Raw genomic sequence first — 26,138 nt, forward strand, 5'->3', positions numbered from 1 at the left:
AATATATATTAAGTGTCTCCAGGACCTCAGCCCCACCATGGTTGGGACTGAGGTACAAAAATTTGGAAAATAGAGCTGCTCGATGGCCGGAAATGGCACTTAATTTCAGATATGAAATAAAAATATATTTATTAGTACCTCCAGGATCTTAGCCCACCATAGTTCGAAAATGGCAATTATAATTTAAAATAGGAAATAAAAATATATATTAAGTGTCTCCAGGACCTCAGCTCCACCATGGCTGGTGCTGAGGTAAGAAAATTTGGAAAAATAGAGCTGCTCAATGGGCGGAAATGGCACTTAATTTCAAATATGAAATAAAAATATATTTATTAGCACCTCCAGGATCTTAGCCCATCATAGTTTTGAAAATGGCAATTATAATTTAAAATAAGAAATAAAAATATATATTAAGTGTCTCCATGACCTCAGCCCCACCATGGTTGGGGCTGAGGTAAAAAAAAAATGGGAAAAATAGAGCTGCTCGATGGGTGGAAATGGCACTTAATTTTAAATAAAAATTACCTCGCCCACATGGTCACTACAGGGGCTGAGAGGTGAAGAACATTTGGAAAAATAGGGTTGCTACGACGATGCAAATGGAACATAATTTGAAATATGGAAAACAAATTCTCCTAGATGAAATTCTTTTTTAGTTACTGGAAATTGCCATTTCAAGGGTTGGGGTAGGGGTGCGGCCACTTATAATTATGAACTGAAACAACAAAACCCCTTTCATAATGTTTTCGTTCAATTGTCTCTATATCTGGGGATCCAATAACCTGCATGGTCTCTGAAATAGAGCAACATAATTGGCCAATAGCTAGCCTCTTCGGATTTGTTGTGCTGCCTATATCGCACACACGGTAGTTTTCGAGCAGCCTTCCTATCCGAAGCAAAAGGATGGAAGAACTATTGTACGGAAAACCCGAACAGATCTGTTTTGTACGATATGATATTGTGTAAGGTGATATGTATTAAATTGCAAGATTAAACAAAATATTTTATTTTTGTTCTGTGGTATATCATTTTTTTGGTTGTTCAAAAAACACAAAATTATGCCAGATTATGCTAAAAACGGCTAAATAATGCCGCGGCATTATGCCAGATGCCGTGGGCCTCTAAATAATGCCAAAAAGCATAATAATGCCAGAAATGGCAACTATGCCGCCGCACTTTATTGAGGAACGGCTGTGTCGACGCCTACATAAACTTTACTGAAACATGTTTTAATTGGTTAGAATTCCAAGCCTTGTATTTGTTTAGCCAATAAGCATACGCCATTTAGTTGTAGTAAATACAGACGTTATGTAGTAAATAATTAGAACATTTTAACAACCATTCAACAAGAGCAGATTGAAGGAAGACAATTTCATGTCAAAAGATATGCCTGGACTAAAGTTGGACCCACCTCCGCCAATTAACTGTCAACAACCTGGTGTTGCTAAGTCTGTTTTATACAGCGGTTCCAAATTTAAAGGCCAACAAAAAAGCAAAGGCAGTTGCTATACAGTTGAAGTTGAACTTCAGGTTCGTCTTCTTGCTAGCTAGGCCAACAAGAGAGAGTGTGTCAATGTTTTGTGTGTGGGTTCCTGGTGGGTCCAGCCCTTTTGCACTGGTGTGGTGCCCATCCATCAGGCCTGCATCCATTACTTGTGAGAATTTCTAGGCCTACATATTTTGTTCTTTTTGTTATAGTTGTTTGAAATAGTCTTTAAGTAAGATATAAATTATAGGCCAAAGTAGCTACAGTACAGGGGCAATCTATTTTTATCCGAGAATAAAAAACCCACAAACCTCATCGTATCACATCCTCCTAAACTACATCACTATATTATATACCGCTATGCAAACCACATGCTGGTCGAACAAGTTAGATTTAAATTTTATAAATATATAATGTAATTACTGTGAAATATGTGTATACTATGTGTAAGCCCATCAGGAATCAGTTATCTAATTTTGTTTTCTACAGCATGTAGATGAACAAAACTGTTACCTTTGTGGGTACCTTCGAATCAAAGGACTGACGGAGGAATATCCCACACTTACTACCTTCTTTGATGGAGAGATCATAAGTGACAAACATCCGTTCCTGACACGCAAGTGGGATGCTGATGAAGACGTTGATAAAAAACATTGGGTGTGTATCGGGAATTGAATAAAAATATCATAATTCAATTATAATACCTGTACTATCTAGTCGAAGAAATTATCTTCTGTTATCCTTTGTTTGTAAATCACTTATTGGAACGGTTGATTGTAGTAGTGTTCGTCAATTTGTAGTTATTAATGGCCGTCACCTTGATACACTCAAGTTCATTCATCACTATGCTCGAACCAATTGTCTTCATCATTCCGCTATTAACATATTCCCTAGGTTATGGGAAGAGTTACCGGAAATGATGAAAATGTCTTTAATTTTAGACAGTTTTCAAACATTTCTAAATTCACCTAAATCACATGTATTATATTGACTTTGTTGAATCGACTATAAGTATTTTATCCTTTTGTTTTATATTGACACTGTTGATTCGTCTATTTGTATTTTTTCTTGAATCCTTTATTTATTTTTATTAATTTGTATAATATAGTTTATTATATATCATAGTTGTTACTTTGGGAGTCTGGAACCTGAACTCTTGTTATAGTGATTAGGATCACTTTTAGGTTCCTGCCTACTCCCTTAGTTTCTGTGTCTTTGTATGTTTGTAACTGGTTTTTGGCAATAAATAATAATAATAATTTATGAAAATTGACAATATAAATTAGCAGTAATAATTATTCAATTATTAATAGTTTAATTTTTTTTATTAGGGTCAGTTTCCATCATTTTTCAAGTTTGCAACCATCTTTAATTCGGATTCATTTAAATATGATCAACTTGAAAATGATGATTTTATCTACATGAGATGGAAGGTATGTACTACAACAAATCTTGACGAGGCTTAGAATACTAAAACGAACCCTCTTAAAAGTCTTATTCATGTGAAATATTTAGTGATTATAAGAATGTCTGCAATTTGGCCTCACAGGTTAGCTGTAGTGTTAAAATACATATTTCCTCTTATCTGTTTCACATAATAAGGGTGTCGCCAATGAAGGGTGTCGCCAATGAAGGGTTCTACTGTATTTTTAATACAACATAATTTCAATAAGAATAAAAAAAACAAATCCTACTTTGTTCTTCGTAAGGAGCATTTCTTGGTGCCAGATCACAGGATTCGTGACATCAATGGAGCATCTTTTGCTGGTTTTTATTATATCTGTTACCAGAAGTCAAAGGGCGCCATCGACGGATACTATTATCACAAAAGCTCAGAATGGTATGTTTTTAGGTTAAACAATTTCTTTTCTTTCGACTTCAATTTACTTCAACATTTTAAAATGTATGATTTTTATACAAAAAATGATTAAGGTGACATCTTCTGGACCCCCAATGTTTCCCCTAAATATAGGGGTTGGCCATAGTATTAAAACATAAAATTTTCCCCGGTTCCTTTAAACCAGAAAATGTCCCCTTAATAGGGGTTGGCCATAGTAATAACAAATATATTTCCCCTTGTTCCTTTAAACCAAAAGGTATCCCTTTAATAGGGATTGGCCATAGTAATAACAAATATATTTCCCCTTAATCCTTTAAACCAAAAGGTGTCCCTTTAATAGGGATTGGCCATAGTAATAACAAATATATTTCCCCTTGTTCCTTTAAACCAAAAGGTGTCCCCTTAATAGGGATTGGCCATAGTAATAACAAATATATTTCCCCTTGTTCCTTTAAACCAAAAGGTGTCCCCTTAATAGGGATTGGCCATAGTAATAACAAATATATTTCCCCTTGTTCCTTTAAACCAAAAGGTGTCCCTTTAATAGGGATTGGCCATAGTAATAACAAATATATTTCCCCTTGTTCCTTTAAACCAAAAGGTATCCCTTTAATAGGGATTGGCCATAGTAATAACAAATATATTTCCCCTTGTTCCTTTAAACCAAAAGGTGTCCCTTTAATAGGGATTGGCCATAGTAATAACAAATATATTTCCCCTTGTTCCTTTAAACCAAAAGGTGTCCCCTTAATAGGGATTGGCCATAGTAATAACAAATATATTTCCCCTTGTTCCTTTAAACCAAAAGGTGTCCTTTTAATAGGGTTGGGCATAGTAATATATTTCCCCTCGCTCCTTTAACCAGAAAGTGTCCCCTTAATGGGGGTTTCCCAAAGGAGGATTCTACTGTTATGATCAATACGAACTTATTCTAGCCATTAAACCTAGGGATTGGAGGACAAGCATGTTAACCACCAAGCTACAGCTCCACTTGTTTTTATAACATTAATTTATCATTTTCTTTGATTTGATTCCGTCATTTCATTTTGTTTTGCCAGGTTTCAGTCGTTGAATTTAGAACACGTACCAGATCACAGCATGCCAATTTACGTTTTCCGATGAAGGAAGTACGAAGATTGGAGAAAAATAAAAAACTGCCGAAATAGAGAATGTAGGCATATTGCCAGCCGAGAGGAAGACTCTTGAGAGAATTGGCCTGACAATTTAAAACCCACCGGCGAAGGAAATGCAATAAACAATTATTTTATAAATATTTTATACTTCCAAAATGTTGTTTAAAAGTATTTAAATTAAATCGTAAGTGTGGTCTAAAATGACTGAAATGACCTAAATAAATTGTCTAAAAAGTTATAATAAAAAAATCTACTTTTTCTACAATTGTTTTCAATTAATTGGATAAGAAAAACACTTTGCAAGACTTCCTTTTCGGAAAATCTGTGTTTACTTTAAAAATTAGATGTTTTTTCCACCTGGGTTGAAACCTTGGTAATTATGCATATGATAGGAGTAAATTTAGGGTGAAATTTCTACCAAGTCACCGGCAACAAATTAAGTTTTAGGTCAAACTACTTACTTGAAATTACATACATATTGGAAATGTTAATTTGCTCGTAAAAATTGCACTAACTTTAACTACATTGAATAATTAGTTAATAGGAGTGTAAGTTTTTAAATGCGTGCTGTTATTGAAGACAATTTTTTTTTTATAAAATTAAATAAGAAAATGAAATAATAATATGCAATATCTCTGTCATAGGTCTTTTAGTATAAAATTATAATAGTGAATTTTTTTGTTGTGAATTGAAACAGGTACTTATAAAATAAATATTGGTGAATTTGGGATACATTAAAGTAGTTTAGTACTGTAATACTATACTTTATCATTTATAATTTAAAACATATTTTAAATACAGTATTTACCATAAAAAATATTAACATTGTATATTTTTGGGTTACACTTTAAATGGGAATTTAGTAAATTGTACTTTCACTGGTTAATAAACAAAGGAAATGATTAAATAAAATACTTTTCAAAAATCCGATCAAACAATTATTATTATATTATTATTAATTTAAATATTAACATTAAAATAGAGATCAATTATACAATAGTTTCTTTTAATTGGATAGTAATAAAATTGTTTATAGCGCCCTCTGTAAGCCATGTGAGTAATTTACCGGCGAAATTTTTACGATGCCTTTTCGTCGCGACACGCGATTGGTCGTATTTGACTGCCAGAAATCGTTCGGTAAAGATGGCTACGATGATGAAATACACACGATTTATGCAAACGTTTTGCAAAAATTTAACCATTAGACCAGCTGTATATGGAGTTAGTTCTGCATTAAATAGTATTCAAAGTACACAAACATTATCTTGTCAAAATAGGAGACATATATCAAATCAACTATGGTCAAACAAGGTACGTAATTCTAGGCCCTGTTCGACATTGAATTAAATTTCAGACCAGCAGGCATGTCCTTCCTTGGCCGACTGTGTGTAGTATGTACAGGTCAGCCATCGAGGGTCGAGATAAAAATTCCAACGTGTTGTTGGCCTAGGCTAGGTTTTGTGTTGCGTGCCTAAAAAGTTGCTTATTTTCCAGATTATAATATAACATTATAGGCAGTAAGTAACTAGGCTAGGATTTATTGGAATTTTTTTTTATTCATTTTGTTCAAATTGTAATTTGTGCAGCAGTACTTAATTAAATTTAAAAGTTAAATTAAAAGTTTAAAGTTATATTTTTGTCTGATGACTGCCTAGCTAGGCTACTCATTTTGTTTGTGGATGTAATTTAGACAGGCCTTGCCGAGGTCTGCTTCATTGTGTTTTATCATGTCAGTCGCTAGTTATGAACGGAAAGACTATCATCGACATGCTCAATTGTGGATGAAATTTAAAGTTTTCTAATTTTCCATGATATTAATTTGTCTGAATCTCTATATATAGTACGGCTGCGGCTCCATAGCATCTTGTATTTCATTAAAAAATACTATTATTGTCTTATATTTTTTGCATTAAACTTTTCATCTGTTTACCTCAGGGGAAAATTTAATTTTTAAATTTTGTTTAGCAATATTGCTAATAAAACTGATTTTTTAGTCGAGAAACATAGTTTTGTATTGTATTTTTTGCTACACAAATTTAAAAATCTCTAACAAAAAGGTTGTTTTGTATAGCTTTTTGCTATGCTACACTGGCGAAATTATTCCCTGTACCTATATAGCACTAGCAGTGTTTAAATATTAGTGTGTACATTGCATTATTACAGTCAGTATTTAAACTACATTTAATAATTTAAAAACATTTAATACGAATTAGTAATAGTTTAAAAACATTTTATAATTTAAAAACATGTAATAATTTAAATATTGTTTTGTTGTCTTCAGTTCCAACAGTCATGGATTTCTCAGGTCAGGCAATACTCTGGTTTGCCAGATATGACATTTGAACAAATTCGAGATAGAGTCCTGTACGTGTTGAAACTTTACGACAAAGTGAATCCAGAAAAGGTAAGTTTAAGCGCTCGTTGAAAACTATTAACCTGGAATATATTTTTTTAATTTTTAATGCTGCCTTGATTTTTATACATTTATGTGCGATATTTAATTTGTTCTTTTTTTAAAATGTTTTTTACACGCAATTTGACATGGTCAATATTGTTGTATATTTTAGAAATGAAGAGAATAAACACTTTAATTTAAGGTTTTTGTGAAACAACAAATCATTAACATTATACTGAAATAAGTGTTATAATACGATACTGTATAGTTCACTCCTGTTTGTGTAAAAATTACTTAGCATACTGTATACATAAATTGCAATCAAGTGTAATAACAACTATGTGGAGTCATGCATTACTGAAACCATCTCAGAACTCATTCACAGTACATTTACGACGATTAGAAAACAATTACATTAAATATAATTTGTTATAGAATAAAATACAAGAACAGATATAAAGCTCTAGCTATCAAACTTTATGGGACAAAAAAATGTGATGTGCCCATATATGGACACGATGATGTCGTCATATCAGTACCATATTTGGGCATATCACTACCACATTTGGGCACATCGCACATTTTTGTCAAACTAGTTTGATAGTGTAGACAGAGGTTAAGATAAGGGGAACATTCTGTTACTCAATGTAAAGCATTACCAACAGACTATGATTACATCTAATTCAATGGAAGGGCTGTTTTTAAATATGTTTCATCTGGAACCTATTAGATGTATATCCTATAGCGACTGCATTCTAGTCTTTGGGACTACAAGTTTATCTAGGGACAGCTTACAAGGCCTTTGATTTCTTTTTTTCATTATTTGTTTTTGATCAGTTGGTGTGAATTGTTGTAGGACTGAATAAGTTTAGGCTCTATGCTTGAATACCATGCTAACTAATCCAAACCAAATATATCAATTTGAATAAATGCCAGACTTGCTCTAAAAATGGTAATTTCTGTAAAATCCTGTAATATCTAAAATAGCTATTTCTTTGATTATTATAACTGTATGTCAATGTCATACTGTAGACCTGGTGATGTCTCAATTTCCCAACTTTGCAAGTTTTAGTCTTTTCTCTTTAGGAATATAAAGCCCTATAGAAGCATTTTATGGTTTCAGTAATTACATACCAAAAAAATATTTCTGCAGTTTACATCAAATTTCCTCCTAATAAAAAAAATGGTGTATTTTGAATTAAGAATAAGATAGTCAAACAACAAGTTTACCACTTTTCTTCAGTATAGGCACCATTTAATATAAAAAAACAAATTCATTTCAGATCCTACTGCTTACAGCTATTAATCAACGACTGTGTAGACTAGTAGCTCTAAGTGAAACAGTTTGGTTCTGTGCAGCCATTCTATAAATTATTTAATTGATCTATCTTTGGCCCTGTTTCTGCTGCCAACTAAATACCGTATATTATACGGTATTTTTTGAATACCGTATATATACGGTATATTTTTGGCAGCAGAAACTGCGCTCATAAAAAATATACCGTATTTTGTATACCGTATTTTTCCCACAAAATTTGTGGATAAAATACGGTATTTACAAATTTATACCGTATTTTTTGTACCCGTTTCTGCTGCCAATAAAAAATACCGTATTTTTTTTTTACATGACAAAAGGTCAACATTCGTGTTTTGATTTTCTGTCTCTGTCAGCTGTTTTACACACGTGACGTGTATATATATATTCGGCGAAAATGTGGAGCGAAGACGTCACAGTTTTACTAAATAAATTTGTGTGGGGAAGCTAAAATGTCTGGCCAACTAAAAGGTAATAAAAGGGACAACCACATTTACTGTATAAAGACATTTCTAAAAAAATAAAGCAGGAGTATGGAATAGACTTGTCTCCAAAGCAAGTAAACTCAAAGCTGAAGAGCCTGCGAAAGCAGTACAACATTGCAAAATACAATAACTCGGGGAGGGAACGAATTAATTGTCCCCATTACGATGTTTTCTGTGCTCTCACAACATCTCTATCACTAGGGCTAGGCTGTTGAAAGTGAGACGTAAAACTTCCTTTAATTAGGCCAAATAAAAAAACATACTTGTTAAGCGTCACCGCCCGCTCCTGATTATCCAGCCGCCTCTCTTTTTATTTTATTTTTTTTTTTTACCCATATACAACGGAAAGTTCAGCGGCCCGGCCCAGCTCCAGAGCAGGGCTCAAAATTCACGCTACCAAACTAGCATTTTGCTAGTAGATTCTTCATAATTGCTAGTTGAAAATTTCAAAACTAGCAAATGTTTGCTAGGCTGGTGTAATTTTTGAAAAATACGTACTTCTTAGCTTAGCCACTCTAGCTAGCCACCGATCGCTCTATGTCGACAACAACGGCAATTTGGTGAAAACAATTTGTTTCATTTACACGCCGCCGATTTACGTCAAGGAAACGCGAATAGCACCGCGAATCATGTAATGTGGTAAACAGCAAGCTTTTTCCCCAACACATTAAATCACGTGCATTTAGTACGTCGCTGAGGATTACATCATCAGTCACGTGATTACAGAATACACGATTATCAATTTAGGGATTTAACGAAATAAATATTTTGCCTACACAGTGGTCGAAGCGCGTTTTTTATAGGTTCGTAAATAGGAAACACCCCATACATAATGGACTCTACCAATTTTGTTTACGATGATCTCGCGCTCGAGATCGGCACACCACGAGGTCCTGTTGGGCGATGGGCCCGGCGATGCGTTTTCTTATGCCTGGTTTACCTGTGGAATAATTACACACACTTTTCGCATCACAACTTTAAATACTGATTTACACAGCAATTGGCAAAGGATTCATCAAAGAAGAATGAATACGTTGAATAAAAATTCACTTAAGAAATGCCGTAAGCTGTTTTCAAAATCAGCCCACTATTTAGTATTATTGAGACCAACATCATGCTTCTCGCGATAGGGAATTTCCTGGATAGATGAGTCGAGCGAGAGACGGCGGACCATGACCGATGAGTGAGGCGGGGGTGGCAGCTTGGACGGATTAGCCTAGGGCCTACAATTTCGCTCGGTGGCAATTAAATTTAATGTTTTAATTACGTCTGGATATAAACAATACAAAACTCAATTTTGTCATCGGCAATAATATTTCATACATAGTCAATTTTGTTCTGTTTCGCATTTTAAAAGTTTGACGTTTCGTCCTAAAAAAAAGTGGGCCAAAACGTCCATCGCGCAAAATTATACCTCCATAAAAAGTTAAAAAAAAAAAAAAAAAACCGTCCCCCCGCCCCTGAAAATTTATGAGGGTGTGACGCTTAACAAGTATTTTTTTTTATTTGGCCTTATCGATCAAATAAATGAATGGCAATTTGGGTAAAAAAGATGAAATTTAACACGACCACCCAAGAAGTATTGTTAGCAGAAACGGGGTACTAAAAAATACGGTATAAAAAATACCGTATTTTATACCGTATTTTGAGCAGTTGCAGCAGAAACAGGCCCTCTGATTTTATAATTTTGCATATTTTGAAATTGTACAATGTTTGTTACCTGATAATTATACCAGGAGTTTTGTGGTTGAGAATAGCCTTGAACTGTTGACTAGCTGGGTAGTAGTAGTGCCCTGAGCCAGAGCAAAATAAATGGTTTAATAATCAAAAAATCATTAATAGAAAACAATTCTGTCAATATACATTTCTGGATGGGGACTGGTGTGCAGAACGGATTTCTGTTGATCAGCTTATTTTATATTGTAAAATTGATAAGATGCTGTACGTAGGCAAATGGCTAGTTATGTTCTATCTACACTGTAGCAGTATCTGTATGTTGGTATTGTTGGTATTGTAGAATTTTAGTATTTATGTGTCCTCTGAGTGAGTATGAAGAAATATCCATAAAATTCACATTTGGATTATGCTGTGACCTTTATAATTCAGGTATTCTGTTGTCAATAAACACATGACAGAATATTGTCCTAAAGGAGTTGAAAAAAATCATAAAAAACACATTAATATTTGAATGGCATGACCTTAATGTTCCTCACATCATTTAATAAATACACACTAAAATATTACTGCTGAATAAAGTTTATGTGCGCATCCGGCGTACATTAATCATATCAAATCATGGCTTATGCTATATTTTATCAATTCCATACTGTGCATAATATTTAGAAAGAAAATAAGCGTATTCGGAGCTTGTGAAAAAAAATGTTTTCTGTGTACTAAACTACTACAGTAGCCTTGTAACATTGACAGATGGAAAATGTGTGGCATGTCTTCTGAAGTAAAGAATTCCCAATAGAATCTATAACTTTAAATTTGACAGTTAGTAGAATTTTAGGCCCTGTTCAGACCCATGGCGTTAGACCGTTTTAGCGTACGACGCTAAAAGAATGTGTGTCTGAACAGTTGGGGATTAGCGTACAACGCGTCGTACAACGGTTGTAGCGTTGTAGTGGAAAACGGTTGATAGTACCGTTTTAGCGTACGACGCTACTGTAAGTCAACGTTGTATCCAATCAGAACGTTTCCTGTTATGACGCGATACAAGGTTTGACCTAGGCTGACATCTTGTATCGTCAATGTGTGAGATGGATTTCAATAACAAAAAGGCCAGAATAAATAAGGCCTAACTACACTACAAATACAACTGTTACAAAGGCTACAAACTACTATCAACTGATTACCATTATATTTTCTAACAAATGACATAAATACATGCACCTTGTATTTAAACATAGGGACTACGATCCCATCCGCTTTTAGGCCTAGCTAGGCCTAGAGTCATTCACGCATTTCATTCAAGCTAAAAACTAGCGTGGGACATCAAGTCACTCATTCATATACAAGGCAGACTAGACTGGACAAGTTTAATGCTGAAAACCCCCTAACTCCTAAAAAAAATCAGTAAACAAACAAGGGGAGCTGTGTCCCTTTTATTTAGCAAGTTAAGGGTTATTTAAAACCTACTGGAACAAAGAATATATATCTTTGACTGGACTGGATAGACTAATCACAATCAATTTCTTCATCATTAGGAGGCCTGCTTTATTTTCGTAACACAAGAACCTGGGGAAAATGTTTTTTAATACAAAATAAAAACAATAGAAACAGAAATTTGGCTTTACTATATTTTTCTTAAATAAATGCTGAGGTATGTTGTTTTATTTACGGCAAATTTTGTCATAATTGTAGGGCTGAGATCTAGGCCTATACACAGTGGAAATAATGATGAAAACACGTGGGTAAGAGCACATGAATATGCAACTAGAAACAACCTGAATGACGTACTTCCGTTGTAACGATAATCGTACGCTATGGGTCTGAACACCTCGTTTTTTTCTCTGCGGTTTGTAACGTGACCTTGCTAGTAACGTTGTACGCTAAAACGGTCTAACGCCATGGGTCTGAACAGGGCCTTATTTATACAAAATAAATTTTGTTTTCTGTCGTGTTGATAGCAGATTTTCTTCCATCTTCAATTTGAATGCATAATTAATCATATTATTGTTAATGACCATATATTTAAATTTGAAACTGGATGCAGTGTTCTCCAGATTGAGCGCTAGTGATTCAAAGAACTTGACTAGATTTTTTTTTCAAGAATAAAGGGCTTGCGCTGGCTAATTGGGGTTTACTACAGCCATCATTAAAAGTTAAATAGTAGTACCAAAAAAGGCAATCTGTTGAACAGACACACCCATTGAACATGATAGATCAGTCCCTTAAAGTCTTTCCTTTTTACTAAACCTGTTTTACTTTCTCTTTTTATTTACTCAATCAATACTGGAATAAAGATAAGAACATTCTTGGAATAATATTTTTTTACTTGATTAATCTTATCCACATCTGATGTACTGTATCTGTCAATAAAAAATATGTTTTGTATAATATTTAATATATTAAAAAAATTAAATATTTAATTCTCATAGTGTAGATTATATAAATACTGCATTGCAAGCAATATCTTTATCTATAGTTGTAAGCAGAACAAGTTTATCCATCCTGTAAATGTTGAGTTACTTGCTGTTGTATTGTGTAGGAATAAGCTTTGAAAAAAAAGATCTTTGCATTGACACCTGTTATTTTATGGTAATTCCTTAATTATTTGTTGTTTTGATAGATACAATTGGATAGTCACTTCTTGAATGATTTGGGTCTAGATAGTCTGGATCAAGTTGAAATAATAATGGCCATGGAGGATGAATTTGGTAAGGATACATTTAATTTATTCAATCCAACAATTGTGCGTTTTATGCAGCTTTCTTTCCAGGTAGATTTCTGCAGCTATATCCAGCATAGATAAATCATTGTGGATTAAATACAAGATTATTGAATGTAGGTGAACATAATTTGTGTGACCATCTGTTGTAAGTAAATTTAATTTATTCTTTAAACTGGATTACCTCTTCAGTCTAGTACAATACAATACTGTTCTCCCAAAGGGTACAGTGTACATGACCACAATCAGCAAACCAGAAGACTATCCCCCTACTTTTTTTTTGTAACAATTTCTTTATCGTGTACATTAGCAATGTACCAACGGTTTTATATCCCATCAGCACACACAATATCTAGATTCCATTCTTCTTGCAAGCTACAATGCTAGTGTACGATATCTCTTACCATTAAGCTATCTTGCTCTCTAAGTTGATTTGTAAGTAAAGTAAAAATATTATGTTTCGTATTGCGACAAAAAAAATATATGACAATATCACTGACATGTATTAAGAGCCCTGGCTCCAATAAGTAATGTATCTTGTTATCTATGGACGTTCAGAAATTATTGAAAATTGTGTTTAATAGCATTACTACTATGCTTCATAAAATAAATATCCCAATATTTTGATTACAAAATCAGTGCGTTGAAAGATGAGCAGTTCATGACAAGCAAACAGAAAAAAGTTCTGCGTTCTGCGACAGTGTCCGTTCCGTGGCTCCAATCAAATTGTGAGTCAGCTTATGAGGTTAGATAACACAGGAAAGTGTGTCAGAATATAGAGTGAATCTTGCAGATGATGACAGTAAAAGCAGCAACGAAGATTAAAGAGGAGACACGTACGAGTGCAAGCGGATACAGCATGTGGATATTGATGTTGCGAATGACCAATTGGATTGAGTCTACACTATTTCATGTTTCGCATGGTTCATGTTTGATTACCATGTATTTAGTAGGCAATGTACGTCGAGCCATGCAGGTTGTTTGCATCATTTTCTGATTGCTGAATCATTACGTAATTGTACACAGTCCTCTGGATGAGATGTTAAGCTGTTGAACCATGTGCAATATTACCAATATGTGGATTTAATGCTTTGAAATATTTTATTTTTTTATTTTGTTTTATCTTTTGGTAATGTGGCCAAGGATTACCAATAGTAAATTAATTACTTTCCTATCAGATAGGTGGTAATCCCCCTGATACGGAGGCTATTTTGTGAACCAGTTCACTGGGGTAACGTCCCACTCTTCTTGAATAATGAACTGGGTTCTTTAAAGTGGACACATCACTGTGTACACACTACGGTTTATAATCCCTATCTGAGAAGACTTGTTCCACTACCAGAACTAGGAGCTAGTCAGCCTCGAACTCTTGCTGGTGTTGTTGGCCCTTTAGGTACGGTAAACCGCGTCCCTGCCTTAACCGCTGTTGACCAGATGAGCGTTTCAGTATCCGTCATCCACTTAATTGTGTCTTCACCACCAATGCACACTTTGCATCACACTCCACATGCCTCTGTTTGCAATCTGGACCATTGGGCTACTGTAGATTCCCTAGCCTATAACATCTGCAGAATTATTCAATTAAGGCTAATTTTTCCTAGAATTCTCATCATCATAGAGAGTTGTCTGCTTAGTTAGAGCTTAGTAACTCAATCCAGCCATTCTGCACCAAAGTTGTTATAATCTGATTGTACGATTCCTAGCATCAGATCTTTTTATGATATCCAATTAACATAAAGTCATTGGCCACATATAATATGAATCACGCAATTCAACAGATAGTATTTGGACACAAATTATATGATTCAGATAGCTTGTTGAACTTTTCAGACCTGATCATTAAGTGCTGTGTTAGTCAGAGCATAGCCAATAGTTTGGCTATTAGTGACACTGTTATGATCTTGTAAACAGTAAAAGTCATTTCCATTTAAAAAAAAAATATTAAAACCACACCCAATAGGTAAAATGAGCAAAATGTTATGTGCATAAGCAATTGGGCTTTCTAAGATGGTTACATTTCTTTGGTAAAAAAACATGGGTTGGGGTAACATTGTGCTTGGTGACAAAAAAAGAATTGAGTGAAAATAAAAGGATGATAGATGGGATCATGGGTGTCTGGTGGGAAAACATTGGCTGGGTCACCTGTTGTACAGGAGTACATGTAACCTTTCAATCTCTTCCCAGCACAATTATCCTTGATTTAAACTAATTTCATGCTTCCAATGTCAAGAAAATAACTTTTTTTTAAATGTGCTCATATTACTAGTTTCTTTCCATGGCTTTTGGGCCTACTGATTATCATCTGCCTCCATCTGGGCTCTAGGCTGTCTCTCTCTGTTAACACCTGTCTCAATGTATTTAAATGGTAATACGACTCTTTGGGAACCACTTACCAAAGCCACGCATTTTCAAGTAGCAATTGTTGAAATTGTCGGTGTTCTTTAATATTTTAATTGTTCTAAATTTGTAATTTATGGGGAAATGTTTACGATTCTATTGTCCTTCGGGAAAACACATAAAAATAGAAGTACTATCACTGAGGAGATACCTAATATTATTATTAGGACATCTCATTTTAATACTAGATGGGGAAATGCCTATCTTAAAAATCATTATTGTACTTAAGGACATTTTTAAGGTTGTACTTGAAGAGTTTCATCCGACGTTATTCCCTCAGTTTGTAGTAAACTAAGAGAACACAGTTAATCCAGTACACAGCTAATAGTAAACTATGGCAAGCCATTTGTGCCAAAATATATACTTGTAAGTAATAAAATATGGAATCACAATGCCAAGTGTAAAGTTTCTCAATAGCCTTGACTTGTGTACTACTTACAGTTATTTTATTTAATACACAGGAGATTATTATAATTCTTAATGACAGGTCACATAACTTCGTACAAGTTGTAAGATCTGAGGGGGTCCTTATAAAGGATTATGAAGGGAGGAGCTGAGCACGGCCTTGCATTATGTAGGGAGCCAGACTGGGTCCAATGGTAGGCATTGTCTTTTGCTGAGCTTATAAACCAAGGAGATTATAGTTAAAGGTTAATATATTTCTGCATCATACATAAATTGATTTAATCTCATCTAATCTAATCTTAATCTGATCTTTCCGTAAAGATTTTTGGAGCTTAAGTATTTATCAAACTGTATATTGTGGGTAATTGGCCACTATTTCGGAAAATTCTGAACATTCTAAGACCCAGAAAGCTGAGTAATATTAAGAGTTTATTTTTTAGGTGACATAAGGTGGTGTGATTATTTTGTACTATTATGGGCAATACTTACTGGTTATCGCTAAACAATTTAAGACTAATTATTTATAGCAGCATATTAGACATGTATTGTTTATACAGCAAATAGCAATAAAAAAATGTTTATAATACTTTGTTGATTACAAAAAGCACTTACTTAAATAATCTACTTAGCTTGTTGATTGATCAAATTAAAGTTAGTACATTACCCTTGTAAAACAGAGTTCCATAATCTTTTTCTTTGCCAATATGTACTGTCTGGTAATTGGTATGTTGTTCTTTATTTAAAAAAAAACAAAATTCCCTTGTGTGTTGGTTGTATTAAATTTTAAAAAAGTAGTTGCTGGTAGGAAGGCCACTGTGCAATAGAGATAGTTGTATGTTTTGGTGCCAATTTGGCCAATATGTGTGGTAGTACCACTGCCAGGGAGTTGTAAATTATTTTATTAGATGGTAACTGCATAGTTTCAGGCTATTAGGTTAGGTGACTTTACATACAGTGCTGCATCTTTGATACAATCAAACTATTGTGTTATAATAATCTATTATCAGAATTCAAAGGCTTATTTCTTATGTTTGCAGGGCAAAATTTAAAAAGCAACTGATGCTAAAGATAAGATAACTTTCAGGTTATGACTCAAACAGATGAAGGACAAAATCATTTAAGATTGGTCAAATTTAGGAAAACCTAAACTATGTAAACATAACTAAGTTACATACTATATCACGACCCATGTCCCTGGAGAAATACATCCAAGGAAAGCAACATTTTGGAAAAGAACATCAGACCATACTATTTCATTCCTTAATGTAATTTTAGGAAAAAACTAGGAATTGTTTAGGTACTGTACTGTATTCCTCCTGAGAAACGTATCCCAAAGGAACTTTGTATTGTAGAGAAAGATATCATTCCTCCATTGCTCAGATTTGGTTAGGAAAACCTGATTAAGTTATAGTAGTACAGTACTGTTACTGAGACAGTATCTTGTTCCGTTGGTACAGTATATCCCAGAGAAGTTTGTAGGGAAAGATATCATTCCTCAACTGCTCAGATTGGTTAGGAAAACCTGATTAAGTTATAGTAGTACAGTACTGTTACTGAGACAGTATCTTGTTCCGTTGGTACAGTATATCCCAGAGAAGTTTGTAGGGAAAGATATCATTCCTCAACTGCTCAGATTGGTTAGGAAAACCTGATTAAGTTATAGTAGTACAGTACTGTTACTGAGACAGTTTCTTGTTCCGTTGGTACAGTATATCCCAGAGAAGTTTGTAGGGAAAGATATCATTCCTCAACTGCTCAGATTGGTTAGGAAAACCTGATTAAGTTATAGTAGTACAGTACTGTTACTGAGACAGTTTCTTGTTCCGTTGGTACAGTATATCCCAGAGAAGTTTGTAGGGAAAGATATCATTCCTCAACTGCTCAGATTTGGTTAGGAAAACCTGATTAAGTTATTATGTAGTACAGTACTGTTACTGAGACAGTATCTTGTTCCGTTGGTACAGTATATCCCAGAGAAGTTTGTAGGGAAAGATGTCATTCCTCAACTGCTCAGATTGGTTAGGAAAACCTGACTAAGTTATAGTAGTACAAATGTTTAATATCTCATTCCATTGGTACAGTATGTATCTATCCCAGAGAACTTTGTAGGAAAACAACAAACGCTATCAATTTCATCTCTTGGCTGGTCAGATTGTGTTTAAATTAAGTTAGTATCGTGATCTTTGTCCCTAGATACATCTATCCCTTAGGAAGATATTAGGGAAAGGATGATAATGTAAAGGAATTGATATTGCCAACAGGTGAATAGCTTAATAGGATATCTTACAAAATATCTGTAGATTTTTGTTGTACGTAAGGAATAACAAAAATATATTGACTAACCAAATAAATAGAATATCCATGGTGTGTTTTAATACATTGGCCAGGGTTGTATAGTCAGTTATTACTACACTTTATTTTTATTCTGCTGATTTCATAACTGCACAAAACAATACTTGCGTGTAGTATACTTTCATCATGTCACGAAAACTTTATTTTTTCAATTCAAACAATCCTTGCCTTAGTACTTATTTGTAGGCCTCATCTACAGCTTTTATAACATATAAATCTAGATCTAAAAGTTAAAAGCATCTTACAATCATTTTACACTGTCAAATTTGATGTATTTTAAAAGGCTTATCTATCCTTAAAGTTTGATTAAACTTGCACTGACAATAAATAATAAAAGCCATATTGATCCAGCGCAAGATTTGATAGATTCGGACAGTTGTTAGCAACTGATTGTAACTAGCTATGTAAAGAATGGAACTCACTTAAGTACTTACATTTTTCAAACTGTTGAGTAAATATCTGCAAACCTAAATCTTCGAAAAGTAGTAAATGTTTATATTTTAATTTTGTAGCTTTTTTTCTTACATTGATTAATGGATGTACTAATATATACAAAATCTTTGGTTTAAAATGTTTAGTTTATTTAAATTCACTGTGTAGAATGGTTTAGTTACTGTCCATATAGCTGCGTTAATAAAACCGATTTAAGGCGATGTGAACCATATTGGTTGCAAGTGCTTATATAATCTGGGAATTTTTTTATTATACCTTTGTCGTTAACTTTGATATACTGATAAATCTGATATACCTCTGATAGGTTTCAGGTACAGTACATTCAATGTTACGTTATATTGCACGTACGCAGAACAAGTTAAACCACTTGATGAATTTCAATATATTTAACGCTGATAAAGAAAAGAGAATGTTTATTAATATTAGCATAGCTTATGATTCATTATCAAGTCCTTGGGGAGTAAAACAAATGTTTAATGTACGATTTTAAAAAGTTTTCTTTATAGTAAGTAACCTTGATTTTATCATGGATTATAATCAAAAGTGTGATACCATCAGGTAATTTAAAACTAAATACAAACATTTGAAGAAATTAACTGAAATGTATCAGATTTGTATAGTTTTATAGCCTTGAATGGCAACAACTTTTCTTTTTCAATTTAGAAATTCACTATTCACAGAGTTGCTAATAATATTTAACATTGTGTACAGGCTCTATTGAAACACTCAACAGATAATATTAAGTGCTAAATGGAAGTGCGAGGTCAGCAGAGGCTAGTAACCAATTTTTCTAAATTTGTGCTTTCAAAATAATAAAACATTACCCAAAATGCAATGTGCTCAGTTGGTTAATCATCCAAGATGCTACAGTAGTTGACTCAATGTCAAAATAGGGCGCTATAACACGCATACTTGCATTTTCTAGGTTGTATCAAAGAATATAAATAGGTAAAGAATCACCAGTACACGTTGTTAATAATACATAGAAGGATAGGAAACGCAGACGTTTATTCATGGACGTGTAAGAATTCAGCAGCTGAACGACGGCGGGCTCTAGATATGGTTCCCGTCTGGATGAATCGTGATGATCTGATGTGTTCTCGCATCTGTGCTCTACTAATTTTGATATTAATATTTTGATAATCATTTTGATAAATAATCATCATTGCATTTTTATAGATATTTACAATAAAAGTTTTATGTGAAGGTGACGCACTTTTTCTTGCGAAACAAAGTGCGCCACCTTCAGGCGTAGGCAAATAGTAACCCGGATGTGGTTTACACCGCCAATGGAACTGTTGTATCTTCTCCTTTTATTATCTTTGGTTGTATATTTTTTATAAACAATACTCTTAAACCGCCCTATGGATTAAAATGATGCTTTACAAACATACACAGATCCTTTTTCATTATCTGCCACAACTACTATACACTTTAGATCTGAACATTGCTGTTATATTGACATCCCTGCTAATAGATTAATATCAAAACCAACATTTCATTTTTAGAGTTGTCATTGATGATAATATTAATTACATAATTTAAAAAAAAAATATGTTGCATGCTATTTGATTCATAGTGCAATTAAAGAAGCGGAGGATACGCAATGCTGATTAATTGTACAATATTCAATATCCTGTTACTTCTGATGATACTATAATCATATGAATACCTAATATTCAATTATTATGTACCATAATTATAATTGCACACTGTACTAAAGTTATCAAGCATTATATCCGTCCCTAGTGCATACTCAAATAAGCTTTCCTTGGAATGGTAATTTTATTTCTGTCCAGAGTATTCAGTGAATAAATGTACAATTTTTACCTAGCTTTGCCTGGATATATTCTGTCCTTGAGAATTGTAGAAATTACTGTAGTATGCACGTTTGGATACATCAGAATATTTTAAGACGATGTTTCAGATCAGACAATGTTATTGTTATGTTCTTGGTATATTTTATTTTTATACAGTATGTGACATATTCATACTGCTTGGATGCTAAAACATTTCAAATCCTATATAGGTATTTTGTTTTCCTTTAAAAAAAATTAAAACACCTTAATTTTTATTAATAATAATAATAGTAATAAAGAATTGTCACATCTAGTTTAGTGACAATTTTCTATTGAATAAGTTTTAAAAATGTAAGATTTTCTATCCTTGATTGAACATCATTTTATCAAACATACTTTTGTTCATTTTATATTATAATTACTAATAATTTGAAGAATTGTCACATCTAGTTAGGGAAAATTTGCCAGTGAAATAGTTTTAACAATGTAACATTGTTTCTAAGTATTAAGATTTTCCATCAGTGAATAACACAATTTTATCAAACATACTTAGTAATCTTTGTTTAAATAATTAAGTCAATAATTTCGTTTCAGTTTGCAAAGAAGTGGATATTTTTCATTATATCTTGGATAAAAATAACTGGTTTTTAAAGTATTTCATAACTCTCTTAATAACAAAAAGAGTAATACATTTTTTTAAAGTAATTATAATTAATTGAGGCTTTTACAGTTAACTACCTCAAAGTCCCATTGGAGGAAATCTGATAATTAAAATTAATTTGCATGATTTGTACATGATGTGGAAGTTACATTATTGTATAAGTGGGCTACTTCTGTACTCAGCAGCAATACATTAATTATATTTGCTACATATATGATTGATATTATTCGTTTTGAATTTGTCATACCACGATACTTGACAATTTATTAAATTATTTGACAAATATCGGAAGAGAACTTGATTCCAATCCAATCTTTTGACAAATTAAACAATTTATTAGATAACTTCCTTGAATTATATTTTGTTTTATAATTTATAGCGAAAAGGTTTCTATCTTTTTTCTAACATTTTTATTAGGACGTTGAATTGAACATTACCACTTCAATTAAATGATACTGTATATTGATAATCTCTCTAGTCTCCATTCTCCAGTCAATAACAAACCCCTGCTAGCCTTCTTGGCTCCAGACAGCCACCTGCATATTATAATATCCTTAGTTGACCTCTCAGTGAACCGTACTTCTGACATAATTCTAAGAATGTCCTATTTAAATGTTTTAAAGTAGTTAGATGGCTTGACCTGTGTTAACTGCAAATCCAATTTTATGTTTTTCCATTAGTAAAGTAGACTTGTTGACAGGTCTGTTCAAGCTTGTTTCTGTCGATTTTTTTCCACAGTTTACAGCAATCTGTATTTTATTTATTAGCCGCTCGCGATTTTCATTGATATCACTTGTATGAGAGCTTCCTGAGTAGCAAATGAATCTGGGTTATATTAATTTTGATGGTTTTTTTTATACATTAACAACTTAAATCATTTAATGAAAGTAGTGCGGTAGGCTACAGTAGGGTCACCCAGTCTACATTTGTTCCACCCAGTCTAAAATGTATTATAGTATTTTTTTGTTATATTCCTGGCTGAATTCTACATACTGTAGAAGAAAACCACTTTCTAACTTCCTAGTAATGGATAAAGATTTTACCAACCTTGAGTTTTGTTGGCACACACTCCAAGATGAATTTCGAACTACTGTACATCAATGTCTAACTAAAAAATAAAATTATATTTCTGTCCTAAATCTTTGCCAGAAGCGATTATGTTGTTGACATTATTCTATATCTCAATCATCATGTCAATGCTATTACGCAGCAAAAAACAAAGCATTTATCATCATATTTTCATAATTGTAGAATAAGTTCAAATTTGTTGATTATCCATTGAATGAATCCATCGTTACATGATGTCTGTAGAGTCTTTAGATTGTGTCAACTCATGCACCTATTTCTGCTTTATTTTCTTTGCTGTAGTATAAGTGGTTTTTGTTGTTACTCAATAAACTATATCAAAAGGTCCATAGCCAGGGATAGGGGATATAATGTTGAAATAAATAAAAATAAATCAATGGTTTAGGCTTGTGTTGATCAATTGGTTCCAATAATTGAGCTATAAAAAAAATATCTTTATTTTGTTCATTTTCTATATTTATATTGGATGTCACAAACAAAAATTCACCAAAATACAGGTACAGAATTATCTAGATTCTTTATTATAACTACAAAATAAATTGAATTAATTACTGTACCTAAGTCAGATCCCAATTTTTTTTTTTATATATATTATAGAATTGAAAAAATCTATTTATTAGAATAGAATTTTAAATTTTACCGGAATAAATGAATTATTATATTAATTATAATTGAAAAATATCTATTTATTAGAATAGAATTTTAAATTTTACCGGCGTGAATGAATTACTAATGTTAATAATAATTTTTTTAAATAATTAAAATATAATTTAAAAAGTTTCATTATTAAAACAACACTTTTTTACAGTATCATTGGTCATAGTATTGCGATATGATTCACAAAGCAAATGCTTGCACTGTTGCTGGAGATCTAAAGATAAGAAACAACATAGATAAGAATCCACTCATATCCAGGTCACACTAACCAACAGGGAGACAACGTTGCACGCAATGAATAGTCCAGACCAAGTCCCTAACGTTTATTAGGATGTGGCGCTTGCTTAGATACGCTGTGTCGTGCATACTCGCAAATTGCCATTTCCTACGGCAGACGACTTATCACAATCAGTTTTTGTGATGGAATGCAAGAATAGAGTACGGTATGTTTGTTTTCCAACGGAAACTTCACTCAGGTGATGTGGAATTCATCAATTATTGTGACGGACGCCTATAAGGTTTTCTTTCATTTTCTAAATGTCTAGAACAATCTAATCAAAGCAAAAAATTTATGTCAGAACAGACCAACTTTAAGATAACATTCTTAAACCTTCCTTAATGCTAAGATTTTAAACCACCTCATCATTCATTACCCCTAAACATACATATGCTCTTCTAGCCCCATACAACCTCCATCTATCCTTCAATGCCACCCTAAATATTATGGCTCTGGCCTATACAACCGCCAGCAATTTTTTTTTTCGTACGAGAGTTCCTCCATCGGTTTGTTTCGGACTCAATCGACTCTCTTCGGTATTCGGTAAAGTCAGCTCACTGATGCGTGACAACATAATACAATTTACATTTACAAACCGCGAGCTAATACTTTCACACAGGCTCTCATAATAGTAAAATGAATCTACACTAATACGAGTTTTGATGACATTAATTAATAAATACTAGGCCTACTTAGTAATTACATTAAGAACCCAATAGCATATTGAAGATATTTTTGTCACGAACGAGAGGCTCTTTTCTTATCGTTTATGGTATTGTAGCTAGCCCATGGCTAGCCTAGCCAAGCTTGTGTAAGCCTATGCAAGGTATTACTTTTGTACAGTAGGAATTCCTATGCACAGTGTATGTTTTTTATACCTTTTAAAATAATATTATTAAATTAATATTTATATTGTAAGGTAATGGAAATTTTACGTTAAAGGTGTACGTATTAATTATCCCCAATCTTGAAAAATAAAGATTTCAGACTTTTAATATAGGCAATTTTGGAGTTTTAATTAAGTTATAGGCCTACAACTAATATTATTGTTTATTATGTGTATATGTAATTTGGAAAATCATAAAAAATACATGCAAAGTAAAAAACATTCAATTACGGTACTGACACGACTGCAATAGTACAAATACATTTAATAATAACACATTTTCCAGGAAGCTTATAATTATATGTGATACTATCATCTTGTCATGAAGATCGGTTTTCTGTATTCCATATTCTTGATTTTATTTTTTTTTATTATGGTTTCTGAAATAAATTTTTAAAAAAAATTGTTCATTTTAATTCAAAATTTCCACCGGCCAAGATATCAATAATGATTAAATTAACACAATATTAAACGCTTTATAAGCAAGCATGTGTTTCTATACATTACAACTTACATGTTACTAATAGGCCTAGTAGTACCGTACTAGTAGTATATGTATACAATTTTTCAAATGTTACACTTAAAAACCTGAAGAAAATTGTAATTTTCTTGATAAAAAACATCTGTTAGTGTTACTTCTGTAAATATAATTTCTAACCTACTACTTCATTTTATTAAAATAAAAAATAGTACTGTAGATGGAAATGTACTACATTGAAGCACACGTACGTAGGGCTAGGCTAGCTAGGCCTTGCTTGTGACGACCAACAAAGTGCTGCTGCTGTGTGTGTGTTACTGTTTGTGAATCTGATGGTACATACATTGGTTTGTGGCTGCCTATACAGTATTATATTATTAAAATTCTAGGCCTATTATTATTATTACAATGACGTTCAGTACTACTATTAATATTTATTATTATATTTTACAGTGAGTATAGTATTAGGCCTCTAGTATGTATAAGCAAAGATAGTGTAGTAGGTCTTTGGTATAAATCTGTCACTCGTGCAAAAAAGCTGCTCACGTTTTGTCTTGCGGTTGCTGTCACGCATCAGTGAGCATCGGTGGCTTACCGAAGAGTCGATTGAGTCCGAAACGAACCGATGGAGGAACTCTCGTACGGAAAAAAAAATCGCCAACCGCCATCCATTCTCCAATACCACCCTAAATATTGACCATGCTCTAGCCCCATAAAACAGCCATCCATCCTTTAATGCCACTCTACAGTAAATATTATGGCCATGCTCTAGCCCCATATAACTGCCACTCATCCTTCAATGCCACCCTAAATATTATGGCCTTGATCTAGCCCAATACAACCGCCATCCATCTTTCATCATGCTAATAATAAGCCTGCCGCAAGTATATTTGAAGGAAGAAACATAGTCTATAACTTCATTTATGCTTGATTGACTATGCTATATTAATATGAGCCAGGTCAATGACCACGTCTGTGTAATTAATAGTTTCCTAGCTGTTCTAACAAGTTGTTACAACTTCTAAATGTATACCGGCATTATGGTCTTGATCTCTTTCTTGGCCATGGCCTTTTCACCTCTGGTAGCGACACCCAAAATTACCGGTTGTTCTTCTGGAGGAAGCTCTCCATCCCAGGGACTACTGTCATGGAGAGATCAATGTGAATTCTGCTTTATCACAAATATAGAAATGTTATCAAATCATTGTGGCACAGTAGGTAGTTTAATAATGTTTACAAATTGCAGTTTTAATTTCACCAACAACACCAGAAATGTTACTGTTTTGTTGAATTAGTTTCACTGTTTGCAACAGAGTTTTTTGTAGAGAATGTCATGCTCTTTCTGCATTTTCCTACACTGGAAAGATACTGTAGCCCAATGTGCTCATTACACAGATTGAATAAATCTTCCATTATTTCTCTGTTTTATTTAAAGCTCTATATAAATACAGACAATGTTAGTTATACATCAGTGTCGGTATCTGGTATACTATAGGTTGATTGTAATTTCTGATAAATAGTAAACATTTCCTTGGGGAATAGAAGGGGAGGTATGTAGGATATTAACCAACTCCGATATGGAAGCTGAATTTATTAAGTAAAACCTAGATGACTATCATCACCTATGCCCCCAGTATCTG

General features: G+C 33.2%; 2 protein-coding genes across 2 annotated transcripts in view; both read left to right on the forward strand.

Moving 5' to 3' along the window:
* Positions 1 to 1,341: 1,341 nt before the first annotated feature.
* On the forward strand, positions 1,342 to 5,348 carry LOC140047812 (glucose-induced degradation protein 4 homolog). The gene is made up of 5 exons (XM_072092848.1): positions 1,342 to 1,530; positions 1,976 to 2,143; positions 2,818 to 2,919; positions 3,196 to 3,326; positions 4,385 to 5,348. The coding sequence occupies exons 1-5, from the start codon at positions 1,375 to 1,377 to the stop codon at positions 4,446 to 4,448; spliced, it is 621 nt and encodes a 206-aa protein (XP_071948949.1). The 5' UTR covers positions 1,342 to 1,374; the 3' UTR covers positions 4,449 to 5,348.
* Positions 5,349 to 5,560: 212 nt separating this feature from the next.
* The window catches only part of LOC140061579 (acyl carrier protein-like), a 28,419-nt gene continuing 7,841 nt past the window's right edge, over positions 5,561 to 26,138 (forward strand). The window contains exons 1-3 of the mRNA XM_072107903.1: positions 5,561 to 5,770; positions 6,741 to 6,863; positions 12,949 to 13,036. Coding sequence (XP_071964004.1) covers positions 5,603 to 5,770; positions 6,741 to 6,863; positions 12,949 to 13,036 — 379 coding nt within the window. The 5' untranslated portion in view covers positions 5,561 to 5,602. The remainder of the gene's footprint in view (positions 5,771 to 6,740; positions 6,864 to 12,948; positions 13,037 to 26,138) is intronic.

The sequence above is a fragment of the Antedon mediterranea genome, chromosome 1 (genome assembly GCF_964355755.1).
Source record: "Antedon mediterranea chromosome 1, ecAntMedi1.1, whole genome shotgun sequence".
Taxonomy (NCBI): domain Eukaryota; kingdom Metazoa; phylum Echinodermata; class Crinoidea; order Comatulida; family Antedonidae; genus Antedon; species Antedon mediterranea.

What these genes read in the sequence shown, in the direction of transcription:
- LOC140047812 (XM_072092848.1), top strand. Translation starts at nt 1,375, where the DNA reads ATGTCAAAAGATATGCCTGGACTAAAGTTGGACCCACCTCCGCCAATT. An exon ending in ACGTTGATAAAAAACATTGG is followed by an intron (nt 2,144 to 2,817) that starts GTGTGTATCGGG and finishes TTTTTTTATTAG; the next exon opens with GGTCAGTTTCCATCATTTTT. An exon ending in TATCACAAAAGCTCAGAATG is followed by an intron (nt 3,327 to 4,384) that starts GTATGTTTTTAG and finishes TTGTTTTGCCAG; the next exon opens with GTTTCAGTCGTTGAATTTAG.